This window comes from Haplochromis burtoni, unplaced genomic scaffold (genome assembly GCF_018398535.1).
Source record: "Haplochromis burtoni strain Fernald_Lab_line unplaced genomic scaffold, NCSU_Asbu1 Contig_363, whole genome shotgun sequence".
Taxonomy (NCBI): Eukaryota; Metazoa; Chordata; class Actinopteri; order Cichliformes; family Cichlidae; genus Haplochromis; species Haplochromis burtoni.
In genome coordinates, this window is record NW_024582724.1 from 537333 (window position 1) to 557759 (window position 20427).

Here is a 20427-nt window from a genome sequence, read left to right on the forward strand (position 1 = left end):
CGAAAGCTAAACCAGTTCCACACCAGTGAAGCTGCAGCATTTTTACAAACCAGTTCAGGTTCATGGTTTCATTCAACGATCCGCTCTCGCCTCTTCTCGTTCTGCGTCGCCGCCATGCTTTTTCCGCCATGTGCGTTTGAAAACAAAAGCACATATTCTATCGCCATATTTCATTTTCTTGTCGTTGCCCAAAGTTACACCGGTATTACCGTGAACGGTATGATCTAGCCCAGCCCTATTACCAAGTGAACATTTACCCTGTGGCCTCGCTGCTGTAAAGGGAGGATGTTGGTGCTCTAACTTCAGCTCTGCACACAAACTCACATTGTGCAGTTCCTTACGTTCTCCTTGCATGCCAGGAGCTGTTATCTCTGCAGATTGTGAAGCTGAGTGCGTGCTCTTCATCACGGTGTCAGTTTTTAGATGCAGTCTCACGTTTCCTCTCATCCCTCTGGGCTGTTTCACTCCACAGCGTGTGCACCTCTTGTACTCTGTGCGAGCCCTGCAGCTTCTCCCACGATCCCAGTCACAATCTGGTGAGAGCCAGGACTCCCCTGTCCATCCCGGAGCACGGATCACCGGCCCCAGACCACAGCAGGTGTGACACAGCTACCGGACTTTAACACGTGTTCATATTTACCAAAAAGCACAAACTAGCTTCATATTATCAGCTTTACACACTAAATATTTAATTAAAACATGAATGTTTGTTTTAAAGATATGTGGTATGAGTGTGAGCTGATGCAGGGCTGTCTGAATCCAGTATAAAATGCTACACCTGGCTGTAGACATTCCCATAATGCTGATGTTACTTCATCTCGATCCATTGTTGTTTAGGTTCTACAGGCGGGGGGATCGCAGTTTCCGAAAGGCAGAGAAGCAGCGGCTGAAAGCCGAGAAGCGCCTGCTGAAAGCTGAGGTGAAGGAAATCCGGAAGCAGCTGAGGATGGAGAGGCGGGGCATACAGTGGAGCTCGTCCCATCGAGACGGAAGCTCCTCCCCCGTCCTCCTGCAGCCTCGAGCCACACAGCACAACAGCCCAGAGTAGGTCCCAACCAAGTTAGGCTGCAGGACGCACTTCATTTATCTCAGTGTCGATCTCCTCATGTGTGATTCCAGAGTAGCTCCAGAAACAAAGTCTGTCTTTATTCAAACATCAGCTCACACAGTCGAGTCACAGCGAGGCGCTATCAGCTCGTCGGGGGTCGGTGTGGACGAAATGCATTTCTGTGACCCTGAAAGCTTTTGTCCACCTGCTACGGCTTCCCCCAAAGTTGAAGCACATTTAAAGATGAATGGTGATCCTAGGTTGTTATAGTGCAATGAAGTGAATAGACTGTGGGAAAATATGGCAAGCAGACTGCAGCAGTCAATAAGGCGGTCCATTGTAACCGCTGCTCTGGGATGATGGGAGCTGAATGACGATATGAATGAGTTTAGAGTGAGACGTGATGAAGAATTTGAATAAAGGGATTTTCCTCTTGTTGCCCAGGCGACCAAAGCGCCCCTGTCCCCTGGTGGTTCCTGCCATGACGGCAGCGTTTTTGGACGAAAACCTTCCTGACGGAACGCGTCTGCGTCCTGGGACCAAGTTTATCAAGTACTGGAAGATGAGGAACACTGGGACTCTCAGCTGGAGTGCTGAGACTAAGGTAAAGTCTCAAACAGCAGCTCATTAACAGCTTGGATTCTCCTGAGAGCACCTACACCAGAACGAGACCTGCTCGCCGTCTCAGAGCCGTGAATATCATGGACGCGTCCATGTGTGTACAGCACAGACGTGACCTGACGGTGTGCTGGCCACAGTGACGCAACTATATTATTCGACCCACCGTTAGATGTACTTTTTACATTTTGGGGGAAGTGTAACTGTTGGCTGGGTTGCCATAGAAACAGCTATACTCATGATCCCAGGTGATGAGCGTCACTGACCGGCGTGATTACCCAACCTTTGTAGTGAAATGTCATCACTGACTAACACAAATTTCATGCTCGTCATCACATCTCATGAGTTTCAGGTTCAGACCTGGTGCTTTTTGTTTGAATAGGCTTAGTTCAGCCGCGCTTTGTGTTTCGTGTAAACAAACAGCAACCCTGTTTCACTGTGACCAACCAATCCCTCCTTAACAGTGTTAATAGTGTCAAACCTTATTCCATCACGTTTAGCAGCAAAGTGCTGACATTTACTGACCACAGAACGTCACTTTGCTCTTTGACCTCAACACCTGTGGGAGGCTTTGGTCCACTGTGTGCAAACTCCCACTAAGGAACCATTATATTATGTCTTGTTTGGTTCCTGCAGCTGAAGTTTATGTGGGGAAACCTGGCAGTGGGATCTGGAGACCGCTGGAGAGAAGTGGCAGTTCCCTTCCTGCAGCCGGGACAGGTGAGTGTGAGACATCCCACAGAGCTGTGGCACGTGTCCTCGTGAAGCACTGAAACAAGCGTGTGTGTGTGTGTGTGCGTGCAGGTTGGCATAGTGAGCGTAGCACTGTGTGCGCCCACTGTGGAGGGCTCCTACACATCTCACTGGCGTCTGGCCCACGCTGGGGAGCAGTTTGGACCGAGAGTGTGGTGCAGCATCGTGGTCGACCCTCTGGCTCCAGCACCCATGATGGCTGATGGGATCCTGGTTTCACCCTGTGTCACACCGCAGGTAGGACGAATGCAGTTCAGGGAGGCTGAAATCATTGGATGTAACCTTTATTCAAACTTTAACTCTGTAAGACATTCCTGCAGTTTAGCTAATTGGTGTGAGAGGGTTGGGGTGAGATCAAGGATGGTTGGTTTGTAAATTTCATACAAAACAAATTGAAGTTTAGATGGTTTAAAAATGAAATACATTTCTGGATGTGCAAATTCACAAATGAGGTTGATGTGAATGTTTGCCTGCAGGGCAAGAACCCAGTAGCCAAGGATGGGAAAGCGTGTGCAGCTTCCAGGGAACAGCCGTTATTGTCAGTGGACCAAGAAGAGTACTACATCCCGTCTGTAGACCTGCTCACCGCACAGGTAACCTGCTGTGACGCTCCTCCCCATCCTAGCAGCTAAACTACAGTATGCTAACATCACGTTACTGTACGTATACTGCAGCTGACATGAAGCTGGAATAATAATAGCTCATATTTTATCTGTTTATTCAAATGTCCATGAATGTGCAGTGAAGCATCTGTTTGTACAGATCATAGCACAACCAAAGTAAATGCAGCTGTGTAAACTTGTTGCCTGTGAAGACTGGGACTAGTCCACACTGGCAGTCAGTGTGCTGCTCTGTCTTTGATATTACCGTATTTCCCAGACTACAAAGCGCACCTGAATATTAGCCGCACAAGCTAAAATCAGGGGAAAATCCTGTTTTGTACATGCATTAGCCGCACCTGACCAAAAGCCGCAGGTGTTTCAATGTTGACTTATCATATGTAAGAGAATATGCACAAAGGGAATTGTCAGGAAAGAGATGGCTGTTTGGAGACATCACTTTTATTAATATTTTGAAAAACAAGTTATGGGTACATATTTGCACATGTAGTACATAACAATAACCTACAGCACACCAGAAAAATAGATTCGGACTACCTTTTAGGCTCAGGTGCAGTGACACAGCTTTAACAAGAAGAAAAGTCAGTCATTCACCACCATCTTTCTCTTCTTCCTGCGCACTAAAACCACCAAAGTCCTCTTCTCCAGTGTCGGATACAAACAGGCTCAGGATGGCTTCGTCATTCACTCTCCGCTTCTTTCCTTCGTTGTCACTTTCAAAACCAAACAAATCCTCGTAGGCAACGTAGTGCCGTACAACAGCGGAACAAACAAAACAAATCGTCTTATGATATGACAAAAATCATGGACAATCCATAGAAAAGCTGCACCTGACTAAAAGCCGCAGGGTTCAAAGCTTGTGCAAAAAGTAGCGGCTTACAGCCCGACAATTACGGTAATCTGTTTATGATACAGGCTGAAATGAACTGTGACAAACGAGCAACAACTGTAAATCTGCTTCCGTCTAAATTCACATTCAGAGTCCACGTGTTTCCATGGAGACAGACTTTTAGTCAAATTTATTGTCATCAGAATAAACGAGCGACACGATCCTCCAAGTTTGTGGATGCGATAAATGAAGAATGAGGTGACGTAGAGCTTTTTAGTAGATACACCTACGTCTGAGTGACAGCGTGGGGTTAGTGTAGTTGGTCCGTGCAGGCAGGGATCGAACCACCAACCTTCTAATTAGTAGGCGACCTGCTCTACCACCTGAGTCACACCAACCCCCGTTTGCTTTTGTAATTGCCTATGCAAGCCTGTGGGAGGGGCTTTTCAATCTGTTCCTCCAACTCAGCGTAACGTGGCTTCACTGTGGGCCAAATGCTGATTGGCTGACAGCTGGATTGGTTTGCGAAACACAAACACTCACGTCCACTCCAGCTTTGTGTGTTACAGCTTTGCTTAGACAGGGAGAGGCTGAGGTTTGCAGATTACACAGGAACTGGACTGAAAATCCATCCATTAGAGCCATCATTCACCTTCAAATTCACTGAAGTTATGCAAAGTCTCATTTCCCAGTAAAATATAAAGGAAAGGGGTGTGGCCTATGACTCGTACTTACTACAGGATGGCACTTTAACAGCAAAGTGACTCAGGCACTCAACAACCCTGCACTTATGTAGCAATATCACTGTAACAGAACCAGTTGAGTCCTCTGTTAACAAGAAACGTGTTACAAATGATTTGAAACATCATCATCTTCATTTATGAACTGGGGCTCTGCCTTGGATTGTACTGGTTTGGAGACAGGTCAGGTGACCTGTAGACTAGCCTTGTAATCTGTTACCTGTTGTTCATTTGTCAGGATCTTCTGTCTTTTGAGCTGTTGGATATCAACATCGTCCAAGAGTTGGAGAGCGCCCCCACCAACACGCCTGCTGGTAAGAAGAGAACAGCCAGAACACTCGTCCTGGTTAAGAGACACGTGTCTGCACTACAAGCACGTCAGTTATGTGAACAATAAAATAGTCAAATACAATCTGTTGCACCACAAATACCGACGTTCAAACTCTAACATGCAAAGACAGCAGATTTCTTTCAGACACGGCGAGCACAACGTCCTCTGAGCAGTGGCAGCATCGGCCCGACACACTGACGGAGGCCGTCTGTGATTCATAGACGTTCATGTTTCTTTGACCTCGTAGTTTGATTACATCAGGTGCTGTGACCCTGATCGAGTGGGGAAGCTGCAGACTGAGTTTGGTTAGACGCACCGCTGCTCTCAGCTTCCAGACGCAGTGCTCTGACACAGAGCAGGTGACCAGGCTCTCTGAAGTGTTCCCCACGTCAGCTTCAAAACCACCGCAAATGTTACACTTTTGGAAAAACTGCCATTCGGTCTTCGTTCGGTCAGCCGGCTGTAAACGTCCACGTGCTGTAAGAGCTCAGTGCTGTCTGTGTTTCTCCTCCAGACATCACACCCTGCATGTCCCCTCTGTCTCAAGATGGCCCTCTGCTGGACAAGGGCAGCCCCTCCTTGGGTCTGATTCAGGAAGAGACTGAAGTCATCAATAGCATCATGGGTAATGAAGTCCCAATCCTCCTCAGTGTTCTCCCAGTTTATTTAAAGGTTCTGTTGAAACTACAAGTACTCGTTAAAGAAGCCGCACCTGACTGACTTGATTCAGGTCCCTTGAAAACCCCTGTTTGGCTTCCCAGCATGCAATCGGGTGAAGGTTTTCTTCTAAGACTGTCCAGCTGTTCACAGCCATGCAGTTAGCTCTCTGAGTGTGAGCAGCTGTCCTGCTGATACAGCTGTGTTCAAAAATGAAATGGGCGTGTCTTGACATTTGTTGTCTCGCTGCTGGTCCTCAGATGTCCCCCACGGGGTAGGACCTGGAGCTGAAGGGGGCGGAGTCCCGGCTCAGGAGGAAGGGGAGGATGACATCAGCGGTACTCAGTTTGTTTGTGAGACTGTGATTCGCTCGATGACCCTGGAGGAGGCCCCTGATCACATACCTCTGAGAGGATCCTGCCCAGGAACAGGAAAAGGTCAGTGACACGCCCTCGGCGCCAGCTCGTGCGTTTAAATGAATGATCATTTGTGTTTGGCTGGAACGCGTCCATGTTCACATACAGTCTGTTCTGGCTGGAACGTCAGACTGCAGCGTGATCTGCTGGTGTTTCACTGTGGTCCTCGTGTTTCCTTTCAGTGGTACGTCCAGCTGCTCAGGGCTCCTCCTCCTCGCTGTCCTGTCTGAGTAAAACGGTGAAAATGGAGGAGAGTCCCGACAGCTGCTCTAGCAACTCCAAGACTCCCATGAAACCCCTCGTTGGTCTCAAGGCGTCCATCCCTTCCCCACTGAAAGCCTCCCTGCCCACTCCAACGTCTGTGACCCTGAACGTGCTGCCTGGCCCGAGCTCAGCACCGGGGCCGCTCCACGCTTCGGCCGGGACCGCCACGCTGCCAGAACACACCGCCACAGGTGACATTTTTAAGTTGATATGTTGACTCAAGCAGCTTCTCTGTGAGAAACAGCTGTTTGCACCAGTTTGGGGGGTGAGCGTTGACCATTTGCAGACTGTATATAAAGTGGAGGCGGCGTCTAATTTGAGTGAAGATGTCACCGTATGACTGGGCTGGATTCAAGGACAGTGAGGTGTGATGGCGGCCTTGGTTTGTACAGGAGCAGGCTTGAAGCTCTGGGTTGCAGCTTATGGTCAGCTCAGTGTTTGGGAGGACCTCTGGAAACTCTTTCAGCTAGCATCAGCAGGAGGGACGCCACTGAAACTCCAGGCAGCGGTGCTAACGGGCAGCCAGCTGACATGTGCTGTGACAGCACAGTTGAGGGTCTGTGTGGAGCTCCTTCACCACAAACAGGAGGACTCTGTCGAGGAACAGCTGTTTATTCTTTAAATGTCAGCTAATTGCAACACTTTGTACGACTGGGGCCGATTATTGAAGAGCTCGTGTGTGAGGAGCAGCATTTTAAATTCTGGGTTTAACAGGAAGCAGTTTAGTTGCTACTATTTGACAACAAAGGCGACAAACCGGCTCACACAGGTTTCACCACGGTCATTCAGTTTAAACCCAAAGTGCTCCCACGCTGCAGCCTCTGCGTTTGCCTTTGAATCCATTCCATCTGTTTTTCCAAATCCCAACTTTCTGTGGCTTGCTACTCCTCACGGCGCTGTCATGCACCTGACATACGAGTTCACGCCTCCTTACGCTAAGGAAACAAGAGGGGAGGGGTCGGTCGAGAAATCAGACAAACTGTGTGTAAGGCCCAGGTGGACGATAGGTGATCACTGGTGTTACAGCTGGGGGGGACGAGGCTAAGCACCAGGCTTTCAAATGAATGAACAGTCTGTCTGGTCTTTGGTTGATTGATAAGCTGGAAAATTGCTGCCACAAATAGAAAGACTCGATTTGTTGATCAATTTATTAAGTCGTGTACTAACAGAAATGATTATGTTCCTTTAAATGAATCAAGAACCAATCACAGCAGATGGCCCCGCCCCTCCCTGAGCCTGGTTCTGCTGGAGGTTTCTTCCTGTTAAAAGGGAGTTTTTCCTTCCCACTGTCGCCAAAGTGCTGCTCATAGGGGGTCATATGATTGTTGTATGTATTGTTGTAGGGTCGACCTTACTATATTAAGCACCTTGAGGCGACTGTGTTGTGATCTGGTGCTGTGTAAATAAAACTGAATTGAACTGGACTTGGAAGAGAGACCTTTAATAATCCACATTTCTCTGCTTTCCTCTCGGTTGCCTGTTGTGGATACTGTCATTGTTCTTCTTTGTTGATGTTTTTATGTTTAAGTGTTTTCGTCTGTTGGGAGCTGACCTCAGTCTCTGGAGAGCCCGTTTTTTTTCATGGGTTTAATGACTAGAGCTGGGCGATAGAACGATAACGATATGTATCGCGATATAACTTTTACTCGATAGAGAAATTAAGCTATCGCGATAGACCTCGCCGCTCTTGTCCTCTTAAAAAAAAAAAAAAGGTCAGCCAATCCAAATTAAGTAGCGCAGAGCCGAACCAATCACAGCCGCAGCGTCACGTCGCGTGACTTGTTACGTACAGCACAAGTGCCAAGCCGCACGTGTGTTTGTTTGGGAAGCAGCCAGCGGGTAATGGAGGAAATGAGTGTGCCGACTAGAAAAATCAACCGAGCGTGACCGAAGAGAAAACAGATGATGGTTCCAACGCCGGAGAGATTGTCGAACGGAAGAGCCATAGAAGTTCCGTAGTGTGAAGGTATTTCGGCTATTTCAAGTCTGACAAAAAACAGAGTAGCGTGCACTGTAAATGTGCCGAAAGCAAGTCTGGAAATACAATAAACTGGTGCATGCGTCACACTGTGCGCCACGTTATTGTTTCGGTGAAATGAATTTCTACAATACTGTTACTGTTAATTCTACTCTCTGCAGTGTTTAAATGCTTACATATACACACAGTTACTGTCCCTCCACACATACGACTCGGTTCTGCTTCTATGCCCCAGCTTTGTTTACTTTTTCCCACCGAGGCTTCTAGACTTCTGATTGGCCAACATTTCTGCACGGTTAGGAATCTAGCGCCACCTGCTGCTTTGGCATGTTCATAGCAGCGTTTTCCTTCATTTCTGCCTTTATGTGTGGACGGGATTATTTTTTAAAACGAAAACGGAAAATCTCCGTTTTCAAAAATACCCGTGTACGTGTGGACGTAGCCTCAGTCTCTGACTGGAAGCGCTAATTCGTCATTCGGCTTTTGTCAGACTAAAGTAACTGTTAAAACTGTTTGAAAAGCTCAGCTATACAACAAGGAGAGATTGAGAATTTCCTTTTAGTTCTCAGTTTATTTGATATTGACAAAAGTTAGTCAGTTTTGTCTGTTCTTCTGTAAAACAAACTAAGATTTATTTTTAGAATTAATATTTTGTTTCTAAGTGGAATTGACAATTTAGTCTGTTTCGTTTGTTCTATTTTGAAACTTAAACGCTTTAGCGGCTGCCTTTTGTGTAGTTTGCAATATTTGCCTTTATTTATCTGAAAAAGTCTCATGTTCCTTAAGTACATCTACCCTGTTGAACTTATTATGGGAAATAAATATTTAAATAAAAACAAGCTGCTGATTATTTCACATTTTACTTGTGAGCAACGGCACATTTAAATCTTACAAATATAGTTATTTGGCTTATATCGTGATAGATATCGTTATCGCCTGAAATGAAAAAAACATATCGTGATATGAAAAAATCTCATATCGCCCAGCTCTAGGTTTAATAAATTTGTTCAGATTTCTAGAAATGCGATGGTTTTGCTCCTGCTTCAAGTCTAAGCTAGGCTCCAGCTGTGTTAAAACCTTGCGTAGCTTGATTTTTAGAAAGGTGCACATCAGGTCCACACACTACACACCCTCAGGTCCTCTTTTATGTTTCTAGCTTCTGCCGCCATTTTTGGGCACGACAGAAGTCGAAGCGAAGCTTGAACCTCTGTGTCATGAGTGGGAGTGAAGCATGTGTCCCAGCATGTGTACAGCAGCCAGTCACACCCAGCGTTTGCTTCCTGGGTCTCATCACAGGTGAAGCTGAGGAGTCGCACATGGAGAGCATCTGTGTGGAGCCCAGAGTGAGGGAGAAGCAAGAAGAGGAGGAGAAGAGGGATGTAATGAGGAGTCGCTCCTCCTCCACGTCCTCCGAGGATTACATCATCATCCTCCCTGATTGCTTTGACACCACTCGGCCCCTGGGAGAGTCCATGTACAGGTAGGAGCCGTGGCTTTGGAGTGTGTGGGGGAACCCTCGCCTGTGGGACAGTAATCAGTGCTTTCACTTTTTCTTTGTTCTTGGTCCCGCTGCAGCTCTGCTCTGTCCCAGCCCGGAGACGTCCAAGCCAAGACCGACACAGACCCAGATACCCCCTCAGCTGAGCGTCGGGACAGTGCCGCAGGAGAGGGGGAGGCGGACGAGGTGGATGAAGCGGCTCCAGGAATGGAGCTGTCAGGAGCCAGCAGTGCCAACGATATGCTGTGTACATCCCAGACGCTGGACGATGAGCCGCTGACTCCTGAAGTAGTCACCCCGCCTCAAGCTGTCGTCACATCACAGTAAGCATGAGAACGTTTCCTCAGGAAAGCTGGTCTTTTCCTCAGACCGACCGCTCCACTGCTGCACCACATCTGCACCACATCTGCACCACATCTGCACCACATCTGCACCACATCTGCACCACATCTGCACCACATCTGCACCACATCTGCACCATTCATCTACAGCGTTTCAGGGCTAGACCTTCATCAGGCAAAGGAGATTACTAATGTTTTCTTTCCTGCTTGTATACAAATGATCACCTGTCAGTCACAAAATAGCTACCAAAATATGTTAGATGGTGTGCCGTATCATATAAAAACATTTTTCCTTCATTTAAACAAGATTCAAATACAGCGAGCCGAGTCATGAAGCTCATGAAGTGGCACAGGCGTTGTTGTTGTGCGACAGTAAATGAGCGAAGCAAACATGTTTGTGTTTGACAGCCCAGAGAGCAGCGCAGAGAGAGAGGAGGAGGATGCCGGCGCTGAGGAAGGAGCGCAGGGTTCAGAACTGCACCAGACTGAGGACGGTAGGCTCCTTACTGGGTCTCGCTGTCACTTCAGTCACAGTACCACTCTGATGCAGTCCACGGTGATCGCATCGTTCTGTCTTGCAGAAGCAGCTCCTGAGCGCGCTCAGACTGATCCTGAAGCTACTGACACGGAGAAGAACGACCCCGAGGACCCCAGGTCTCTCTCTCTCTCACACACACACACACACACACACTCTCACACGCACGCACGCACGCACACACATATGCACGCGCGCACGCACGCACACACACACACATGCACATGCACGCGCACACGCACGCACACACGCACGCACATGCACACACGCACACACATGCGCACGCACATGCACACACGCACACATATGCGCACGCACGCACACACGCGCGCGCAGACACACATGCACATGCACGCGCACGCACACACATGTGCACACACACACGCACACACACATGTGCACACACACACGCACACACACATGTGCACACACACATGTGCACGCGCACACACACTGAAGCTATCACGTTTTTATTCGTCCATCCATCCGTTGGCTAGGTTTGGTTTATCGTGCAGAACCTACATGATGCAGCTTCTTTCAGTTTGTTTTTCAACTTCCTGTATCTGCTCTTCAGTGTGGAGCGTGCACACCACTGATACTACAAATCTCAGACATCAGAGTCGCGCCATCATCCGATCACTTTGAATGTAGCTTCTAATAGAAACGGACAAACGCAGGCTTCCAGGAGACGGGAGGCAGATTATCTGCTCGCTAACATAAAAGCTAAATAATGTCTTCATGTTAAAGTAGTGAGACTGTAACAAGCTGCCAGTCCAGCTGCCTGCTGCTGTTTGTCCGAGTTTCCCAGGCTCACAGGACGATTCGCTGCCTTTGAGGCTCAGAAAGGGAAGTTAGTAATGTACAAAGGTTCAAATGAAGCTGATTGAACTGCAGCGCTGTTCGAAATATGACTGTGCAGGCAGAGTCCTCACAGGTCAGCCTGAGGTCAGGTTAAGGTCAGCTCAGACGCACATACGTACAGGAGTCGTCTCACCGTGGCTCTGTGCTGAGAGCCTGGCCCATCGTTGTGCTTCTAAATCCCAGCTGCCAACTAAGACAGAAGCAGAATAATGTTTTGGCCTCCCGAGTAGAATGATGAGCACGAGCAGTTTGGAGGGAGCATGAAGTCCAAGGATGCTTTCTGGTTTCTGTTTGCTGCTATAACTTTTCCCCTTGCAGACAGCTCATAAATAAATTCACATCCATGAATCGTAAACACTGATAAGAGAGAACAAAAGGATTAACTCTCCAAATGTTTGCCCTCCTCAGGCAGCAAGGCCTCACCGGCGGCCTGGTGAAAGGAGCTCTGTCAGTAGCTGCCTCTGCCTACAAAGCCCTGTTCACCGGACAAGGCCCCACACAGGTGACACATTTAGCAGCTTTTTTCTCCCATATTCACATTTGTGTGTTTTGGAGTTTCAAGCCTATTTTCCAGTGTTGAAGCAAACGTCACAGCCCAGGTTTGAACTCTTTTCTCTGCATGATAGCGATGCAACACGTAGGCGACACAGTTGTGGGGCTACACTTACATTAATCAGTCCAATGCAAAGCTAATTGCACTACCTTGGAAAGGCTTTTAAGCTGGGGCTGCATCCCTAATCCAGGAGAGCAGGAGCCAGCTGCCGAAGGTGCTCCCTGATCAGACGGTGCTCCCGATGCTCGATCAGTTCCTGACGAGGGGACGCCACGCAGTCGTGACATGTTGCACTCTGCTTTTATTTACATTGTACACAGCATGTTGTCAGCAGTCAGACCTTCAAACACTTCAGATACAGACTCATTCAGGCCTGTGCGGTAATCAGTAGCTGGCTCGCTCGACTGATCCGATCTTGTTTCCACCCAGCCTCCAGTGGATGCATCCACCCAGGACACCATGATGGCCGTGCTGGTGGAGATGGGTTTTGCAGACCGCTCTCTGAACCAGCGTCTGCTAAAGAAACACAACTACAGCCTGCTGGACGTGGTCAACGAGCTCGTTCAGATGACCGACAATGACTGGTACTCTACACGCTACTGATGACGAGGAGGCCAAACTCTTCCTCCTTCTTTTCAGCTCTCCACTAATTTGCCCTTTTGGACCGAGGACTATACTACGAGCTTGTAAGGGGACATTCCAGCAGCCCTGGATCCTCCAGCGGACCATCACCCACCCACTGTCTGTAGTTTTAGTACTTTCAGCGTAGATCTTGGTAGTTGCAGGTTTTCTTTGCATATCTGTCTAAGAAAGGTGAAAACAGGAATTCTAGGTCTTCAAATGTGAATCACACCACGTGCTAACATCATGGATTTTAACGAAGTGTGAAGCGTGAAAGCATTCGCTTCCATCAAACCTGAGCTAAAGTTGTGTTGCTGCAGAAACTCCACGGTTGCTGTACCTGCTCCTGTTGGTTGCAGGGATCCCAAAAAGCTACCGACGGCACCCTCACGCGTTTCCTTTGCTCAAGTCCACAGCAGCAGACTCTCACAGGTCGCCTACCGAACCCGCTCGCTCAGAACATCTTTGGGCAAAAAGAAAATGCAGCTTCGTGCTGATGGTCCTGCTGAGGCATCAAGTCATCTCATCTCCTCAGTCTTGTTCGCCTCGTCCAGTCGGCTCCATCACACCAGCTGGTGGTGCATGTTTCTGCGTATTGTGGTGAAAACTGTAACAACCAGCTCGACTGGTAGTGAGCTGATGCTGTTCACGAAGCTAGCATTGTTTGCAAATTTCCTTTGGTTAGATATCATCGGCCTGTGTCCCAGAGCAGGCCCACACAGCTGGTCTGCACAGTGTCAGCTGCAGGTTTGCTTCTTTCTGTTTTATTTGAGCTGCCGTTCCAACAGCTACTAATAACTTTATTATCGGGTTGTAAATAATCACACTGACTGTAGGTAAGCAGAACTGGTCAGGCGACGTAGTGTGTGTGAGGCTTTACTGTATAAAATCTGACCCTTTGGTGTTTCCAGAGCTCCAGCTGGAGGAGCAGGACTGCTCCGACACATTCGTGTTGATGTGACTTGTGATGATGAATGCAATGAAGTACTTTGATGTTTAAATAGCCGTGCTATTCAAAACACACATTCCTCCTGTTTTTGAGTCGGTTTCCCAGAACTCGCACACGTGCTCAGCCCAGATCATCTGAGTGACGCTCTTCATGCTGGTAACGACGTGTGTGATGAGCTTTTTGCAGCGTGCCGTTTTGGTTGCACGTTGCCTTTGTCCTGTAACTTTAGTCCATCACTGAAACTAAAGGGATTTTCTCATATACACTAAATACAACATGTGTGCATAACCTGTTTTAGAGAAGTCATTGGAAACCACTCGGTGTAGCTGAAACTGAGCCGGACTGTTAGCTGGTGTGTGATTTACTGCTGTTGTGAGTCAGTGGTGGTGAACAGACTACACTGTCCCACTGCATGATGGTTAACTAGCTAATCAACCAGGTTTGTTCAGCACTCAGAGCTGCAACCTCGCGGAGAACCACAGTTTACCCCGAGCTGCTGTGGAAACGCACCAGTTCCTCTGCATAGATCGTAGCTAAACATGAGCAGCAGCCTACGTTCTTCCTTTCCTGTCCTCTGCGCGTCCCATCTTCTTATTTCCTACCCATGTTTACATGCTTCTGCTGTTTTGAATGGAGACGCAGTTTTGTGGCTTTAGATGAAGTTCATTATCAGCTGTTTGCTTTCAGTTCTCCCATCAGATGAAGAATTTAAGATGGGCGGACGGTGAGCACACGACGTGCTTGCCTGTTCGGTTTGTGGTACGTCTGCTCAGGATCAGCTGAGGGGCCCGGGTGATGGCGACTTGATTTCAGCATTAAGGTTTGGTAACTATAGTAACACCTTTGGAAACGGATTTCCCTCCATCCACTAGAGAAAGTTCCAAAGAGGTGTGCGGGTCACGAGGGGCTCGTTGCCACGCTTGTTGTGAATCCCAGGCACACGTGGTGATCCAGACGTTGGCGGGCTTGGTCAGGTGTGCGCAGTAAGGTCGCTGCTCCTTCCTTTTGCTCGTAGCTGGACCCTGAGCTGACTTCATTAGTAAAGTAGTGGGCTGTGAGTTTAGGTTCTGCTTTGACTGCTTGAAGGCTGTTTGTAAGTTTGACGTCGTGTCTTTAGGTGTGCTAGTTAAAGCTGCTCTGCAGTTTTAGTCTCATACTTGTGTGGTGCGATACGCTGCGTGCTACTATACTTTATGCCGTTACACATCCACGTAACCTCACGTCACATGGTACCCTGTCTGTGTCGGTCTGCAACATGTCTGTGCAGAAAGCAACAGTGTGGGTGGAGCCTGAGGCAGACGTGCAGGTCACATGCTGGGTGGTTGAAACGATTTAAAGAACAGCATGAGCTCTGTGTTCGTTATAACTTTTGTCTTTCCTGCAGCTGCCTGAAGGACCAGCCACGGGTGCAGAGGTACAGCCCCCACACTGGGCCACGTTTTTGACTCAAACAGCTCCGGACATCTCACACGGATGTTTAGATTTTTAAGAGTGGCATTCATCAGTTTTAGGCATTCATTATTTCTTTTATATTAGCGTTTCATGAATCATGCTGTCGGGTTTCACCCTCTCGGATAGGTAATTAATTTGAAAGGTAAGAATAAAAGTGTCCTGCCACAGGTTCAGTGTGGCCTGCTTCAAATGAAGGTCAGGTGTGTGCCGTGTGTCATCGTGCTGAAATGAGTCGTCATGTGAAAAACGGGGGATGGCTCGAGCTTTTTTCTGTGTTGCACTTTATGAATATTGTATGATGTACAAATCAATATGTCTCCAATTAAATGCATTACACCCACCTGAGGCTTCTGCTTCGTGTGTTTGTTAGAAGTGCAACTAAAAAGGTCACGATGTCACCTTTAAATGGAAGCAACAAACATGCTAGATGAATGTCATTATATATGTTTCAGTGTCAAAGGTGGGACTGTTGAGCGTCTTTCAGCAAGTATCCTGTAACATTGTACCTCCTTTTTAAACAGGAAGTGACCTCTGACAGGCGGGTTGGAGGACAGCAGTGGTTTAGGCTGAGGAGGAGAGAAAAAGAGTAACTGAGGAGAGTTTGGATCTCACGTCCATCAGAGGTGGAGCAGGAATAGTGCTGCTGGTAGCATCAAATACTACTCTGGGATTATTCTGATTATGATTTTTTTTAAATCATAAGATCAATAAGATCTTGACTTTCACGGCCTCATAAAAGTGGGAAAGTTCTCTATGGACAGCCAAACCCTTAGTCTGCTACAGCCGCCTTTCAGTAGGAACATCGCTTATTTAACCAGGGGAGCCAGAAGCAGCAGGAGCAACCACAGCAGTGCTCACTGAAAGCATGTACTCAGCTTTGTCATCAGGTAAGGCTAGATGCTGGAGAAGAGCATGTCCTGCAGTGTGAGTAGTGCCACATACGTGTTAAACAAACCTGTTCATGAATCATTGAGTTAAAGTCTCTGTGATGGTCCTACCTGACAGTCAAAGATGCACAAAGCTGAGGCTTTATTCGAATACTAGAACAGGGCTGAGCTTTCCCAATTTTAGGAATAATCCCCTTCTTTAGACATAAACATCTTTTTTATGCAGCCACATGATGCACACAATGCTCTGAAAACTGGGAGATTTTGTTCTCGTGCTGCCACGTTTCACTGATAAACAGAACAAGTCATCTCAAATAAACTAATTGTCCATTAGACACTAAAACGGACTCCGCGTGGCCACACCCACTCCGGCCTGAGTGGTAAATGGTAAGTGGACTGCACTTTTAAGCAACTTCTTTCACAACACCCACTGTGGGCAAGCGTGGGCCAGTAAACGTGTGTGTGAAGAAAATGAAGCCACAGAACATGTTTTCACCACATTGAAAAACTTTACTGCTGAAGAACTCAACAACTGAATCAGACCATGTGCTGTTTACTGACAGAGTTTTAACAGGATCTGTTTGCGTGGTTGAACGACTCCATAATGTAGCATTTACACATCAGGTAACAAATCAAAGATCCCCAGCTGACAGGAGACACACATCCCTGGAGCTTTGTCAGGAAAAGCAAACCTGCGGCGACCCAGTCTGAATAAGGGAGCAACCAAAATCCAAGCTTGACCCTATAGAAAGTATTTACTGTGCTTAACGCCAGATTTATACCAGCAAAGCAGCTGAAATGAGCTACGCCAGTCCTGCCAAAGCCAGAATCGCACTGACACATTTATTATGGCCCAGTGATCAGTACGTTTGACTAACAGCGTCCAGTGACGAAACATGGATACGAAGCCAAAGGTGAGCAGTAGTGACTGACGTCAGACTGACGAAGAGCACTTCCTCTCACAGACTCCGCTCCGAATGAAAACACAGGAAGTGACCTGTCCGCTCACACAGGATGTCCCAGCTTCTGGGATAAAAAGAACCGTAAGAGGAAGATAACAGGCCACATAACGAGTGCAGCCAGCTGCTACAGGAAGTGTTTACGTGCGGGTCAGCGGCGTGACCGACCATTAGCCAACCGAGGCTCAGGTGCAGCAGGAATGCGCATACAGACACGGGCTGCTTCATAACAGAGAGCCACGGCGGCCAGGTACGTCCCGAGCCCGGCGCTGTCGCGGGCAGGAGGGGTAGAAGCTGGGAACGGCGGCTGCTGCTTGTAATGTAGCAGCGGCCCCGGAGCTGGAGGCGTCTCGGTCACGTCAGGCATTCACCGAGTGTTCAAATATTAAGAATGGACGTTTTCACGGAGCGCTCATAGACGTTAGAGACACGCGTTCAAACCTGTCACAGCAACGTTTTAATGAACACGTTTAAACACGTCCGTGTCACTGAGGACACCGCGCTGTAACACTTTATTCACTGAGCTTTGAGCGAAAAACTACTAATGACGGACGCAGTCACACATCCACGTGACCCACTCTGATTCACGTGACCCACTCTCACATCTTTTTTCAGGCCTCGAGCCTCCGGGCCTGGCACATCCAGATCACTGGTCCCATCTTCCACAGCATGAGTAGTTTTTCCTTATAATTCAGAAAATGATTTGAAACTGTTGAATTTCACATGCACAGTCCAGCTACTACAGGAGTGTCACAGATGACGACTGTTTTTCCCATCGCTCCTGGTTTGTTCTGGAAAATCTGCCAGCTGCACCCAACGCACCCACTACATCAGGGGTGGGGAACTCCAGGCCTCGAGGGCCGGTGTCCTGCAGGTGTTAGAGCTCACCCTGGGTCAACACACCTGAAACAAATGATGAGTTCATTCCCAGGCCTCTGGAGAACTTCAGGACATGTTGAGGAGGTCATTTATCCATTTAAATCAGCCGTGTTGGATCAAGGACACATCAAAAACCTGCAGGACAGCGGCCCTCGAGGCCTGGAGTTCGACACCTGTGCACTACATGAACAAACGAGAAATCTAAATCCCATCAGTGCACAGATCTCCTGTGGATGTAGGCGTCCTCACATCCGTCTGTCTCTCCATGTAATCCCAGACACACTCGATGTTGAGGTCAGGGCTCTGTGGGGGCCGGACCATCACTCCAGTTCTTGTTCTTTGTGTTTGGGCTCGTTGTCCTGCTGTAGTGTATGTTTGGGGCCAATAAACAGTCATTTATGTTTCTGAAAGCATTCTTTGTTTACAGCATGTTTACACACCTGCCTAAAACTTTTGCACAGTGGTGTGTGTGTGTGTGTGTGTGTGTGTGGGGGGTAGGTTTTTTTGCTTGTTTTTTGTAATCTTTTGTTTCTTTAGGTATGGGAGCTGCTCCAAGCCAATGTGAGGGTGTCACCGAGGACTGTCTCCAGCCCAGCGGGGCGGGACAGGAAGATTCCAACCAGCCTATCAGTGAGAAGGACAGCACTAAGAGGACCAGCTGGAGCAGGAGATGCAGCTCAGCAGACACTGTTCACTGTCCCACCTGTCAGGGCACCGGGCGTATACCCAGAGGTAGTGAACCAACACACACACATGCATGTCTGGTTTGATATCCTCGTGGGGACCTCCCATCGACACAATGCTTACCCTGACCCTAAACCTAAGCTCAACCCAACTGTAACCCTGACACTGAAACCACATGTTGAGTGCGAAAAATGCCTTCAACCCTGTGGGGACCTGGATTTTGGTCCCCACCTGTATAGTAAGAACACACACACACACACACACACACACACACACACACACACACACACACACACACACACACTCCTGCTGTGACTTTCTTATAACATTAGACTTTATTAAAAGTCTGAGTTGATGAACTCTGACGTGAGAAACTCTTCTCAGCAGTAATGCGCACCGCGTGTTTCAATGGGAGCCTCGCAGCCTTTACTTTAGAGCTGGGTGATGAGTGATGAGTCTGATTAATGTCACTTGTGACGCTGACAGTTGGGCTGCAGCCTTTCCCCACTGTCACAGGGTGAGAAGCCCCCCAGTGGGGTCAGCGGTGTGCCACGGGGCTGACACAGACATGAGCGGTCACGGTTTGCTTTGATAACCCAGCAACGTTACGTCTGCCCCACTTTCTTCTCTAATCTAAGAACCTTTGTTCCAACTGTGTTGCAGGTCAGGAAAGCAAGCTGGTTGCTGTCATTCCCTGTACTGACCAGAGGCTGAGGCCCAGACACACGTAAGAGAGCTGCTGATGCTTGTTGTTATGCATTTGTGTTTCTCATGTTTTGTCCTCACTCAGGAAGCTGTATGTGGCCTCGTCTGTCGGGCTGTGCCTCCTGGTCAGCGTCCTGGTGTTGTTCTTCCTGTTTCCGCGCTCCGTGGTTCTGTCTCCAGTAGCTGTCAGTTCATCCTCTGTTTACTTCACTCACGACGGCGTGCAGATTAACATCACGGTGAGCAGAGAGGGACGGGCTGTGATGAACGGAGCAGTCAGGCTGTGCAGGGATGATGGCTCTTTGCTTTCTTTTGCAGAACGTGTTGAACATCACTAATAACAACTTTGCAGCGGTGCAGGCCTACAACCTGACAGTACAGGCACTCAACTTTGGCACGGTGCTGGGAACGGTGTCCATTAAGAACGTCGTGTCTGTCAGACCTCTGTCCGTGAAAACGGTGAGATGTGATGCAGTCACCACAGCTGAGAGGAAGGAGCACACACCTGTCCTGTGTAGAAGTGCAGCGAGGCAGGATAAGAAGAGAAAAGCAGATAAATAAGAGCGAGTTTGTCCCGTTTCCTTCTCCTGCTGATGATTTCTGCTGTGGCGTTAGCTCAGCAGCTTTTAGATTTGAATGAAGTGTTCAAATTGGTTTTTATGTATTGCTGATTGTTGTCCATTGATACTGCTGCGTGAGGAGGTCTAAGCTTTGGGATGTGTCAGTCTTTTTCCCGTTGAGCAGTACTGTTTTCCTGGTGATAGTCGGGGCCACAGCCAGGACAGTTTTCATCTGTTTGGAGTTTGTTTAGTTCTTCCACATCACCATGTAAACAGACGGAGGGGCATAGCGGGATGTTGTGGTCGAGGGTTTGGGATGTTTTGGTAGTTTTTTTTCTTTCCAGAAGTTGTGTATTGCTGGACAGACCAGGATGTGTAAACGTGCTCATCAGTGATGTGTGCAGATGTCTGAGTCAGTCGGTCCCGTGGTGTGCGTCCTGTGCTGTGTGCGGACTGTAGTATTTTAAATTGTTGGTGTTGTTAGTGCAGATTGGACTGTCTGTGTGGATGTTGAAGTCGTTTTGCTGTTTGTTGATTGGAGTGTGAGGTGCATTGGAGGGTATTCGTGGATTCAGAGTTTTTGGTGACTTTGCAGTTTCAGTGACGCTGTCTTGCAGTGATGTTGTGCCAGCTGAGTGTAGGGCTGCCACAAACGATTATTTTGATAGTCGACTAGTCACCGATTATTT

General features: G+C 48.1%; 2 protein-coding genes across 5 annotated transcripts in view; both read left to right on the plus strand.

Annotated features, from left to right (window-relative positions):
* Nucleotides 1-15405, plus strand: part of nbr1b (NBR1 autophagy cargo receptor b) — a 28573-nt gene extending 13168 nt beyond the window's left edge. The window contains exons 8-23 of one of the 3 annotated variants that reach the window (XM_005943104.2): nt 473-598; nt 838-1044; nt 1493-1652; nt 2303-2386; nt 2471-2656; nt 2896-3012; nt 4847-4922; nt 5454-5564; nt 5857-6033; nt 6195-6467; nt 9551-9734; nt 9830-10075; nt 10502-10587; nt 10675-10747; nt 11898-11991; nt 12472-15405. In XM_005943104.2, the coding sequence (XP_005943166.1) occupies nt 473-598; nt 838-1044; nt 1493-1652; nt 2303-2386; nt 2471-2656; nt 2896-3012; nt 4847-4922; nt 5454-5564; nt 5857-6033; nt 6195-6467; nt 9551-9734; nt 9830-10075; nt 10502-10587; nt 10675-10747; nt 11898-11991; nt 12472-12645 (2374 nt within the window). In that variant the 3' untranslated portion in view covers nt 12646-15405. The remainder of the gene's footprint in view (nt 1-472; nt 599-837; nt 1045-1492; nt 1653-2302; nt 2387-2470; nt 2657-2895; nt 3013-4846; nt 4923-5453; nt 5565-5856; nt 6034-6194; nt 6468-9550; nt 9735-9829; nt 10076-10501; nt 10588-10674; nt 10748-11897; nt 11992-12471) is intronic. The other 2 variants (XM_005943105.3, XM_005943106.3) reach the window with 2 other exon arrangements.
* A 1470-nt stretch (nt 15406-16875) lies between these two features.
* Nucleotides 16876-20427, plus strand: part of LOC102304930 (transmembrane protein 106B) — a 7386-nt gene continuing 3834 nt past the window's right edge. The window contains exons 1-5 of one of the 2 annotated variants that reach the window (XM_005943107.3): nt 16876-17160; nt 18327-18521; nt 19137-19200; nt 19264-19417; nt 19497-19637. In XM_005943107.3, the coding sequence (XP_005943169.1) occupies nt 18329-18521; nt 19137-19200; nt 19264-19417; nt 19497-19637 (552 nt within the window). In that variant the 5' untranslated portion in view covers nt 16876-17160; nt 18327-18328. Of the gene's footprint in view, nt 17161-17887; nt 18084-18326; nt 18522-19136; nt 19201-19263; nt 19418-19496; nt 19638-20427 lie in introns of those variants that run through there. The other variant, XM_005943108.3, reaches the window with a different exon arrangement.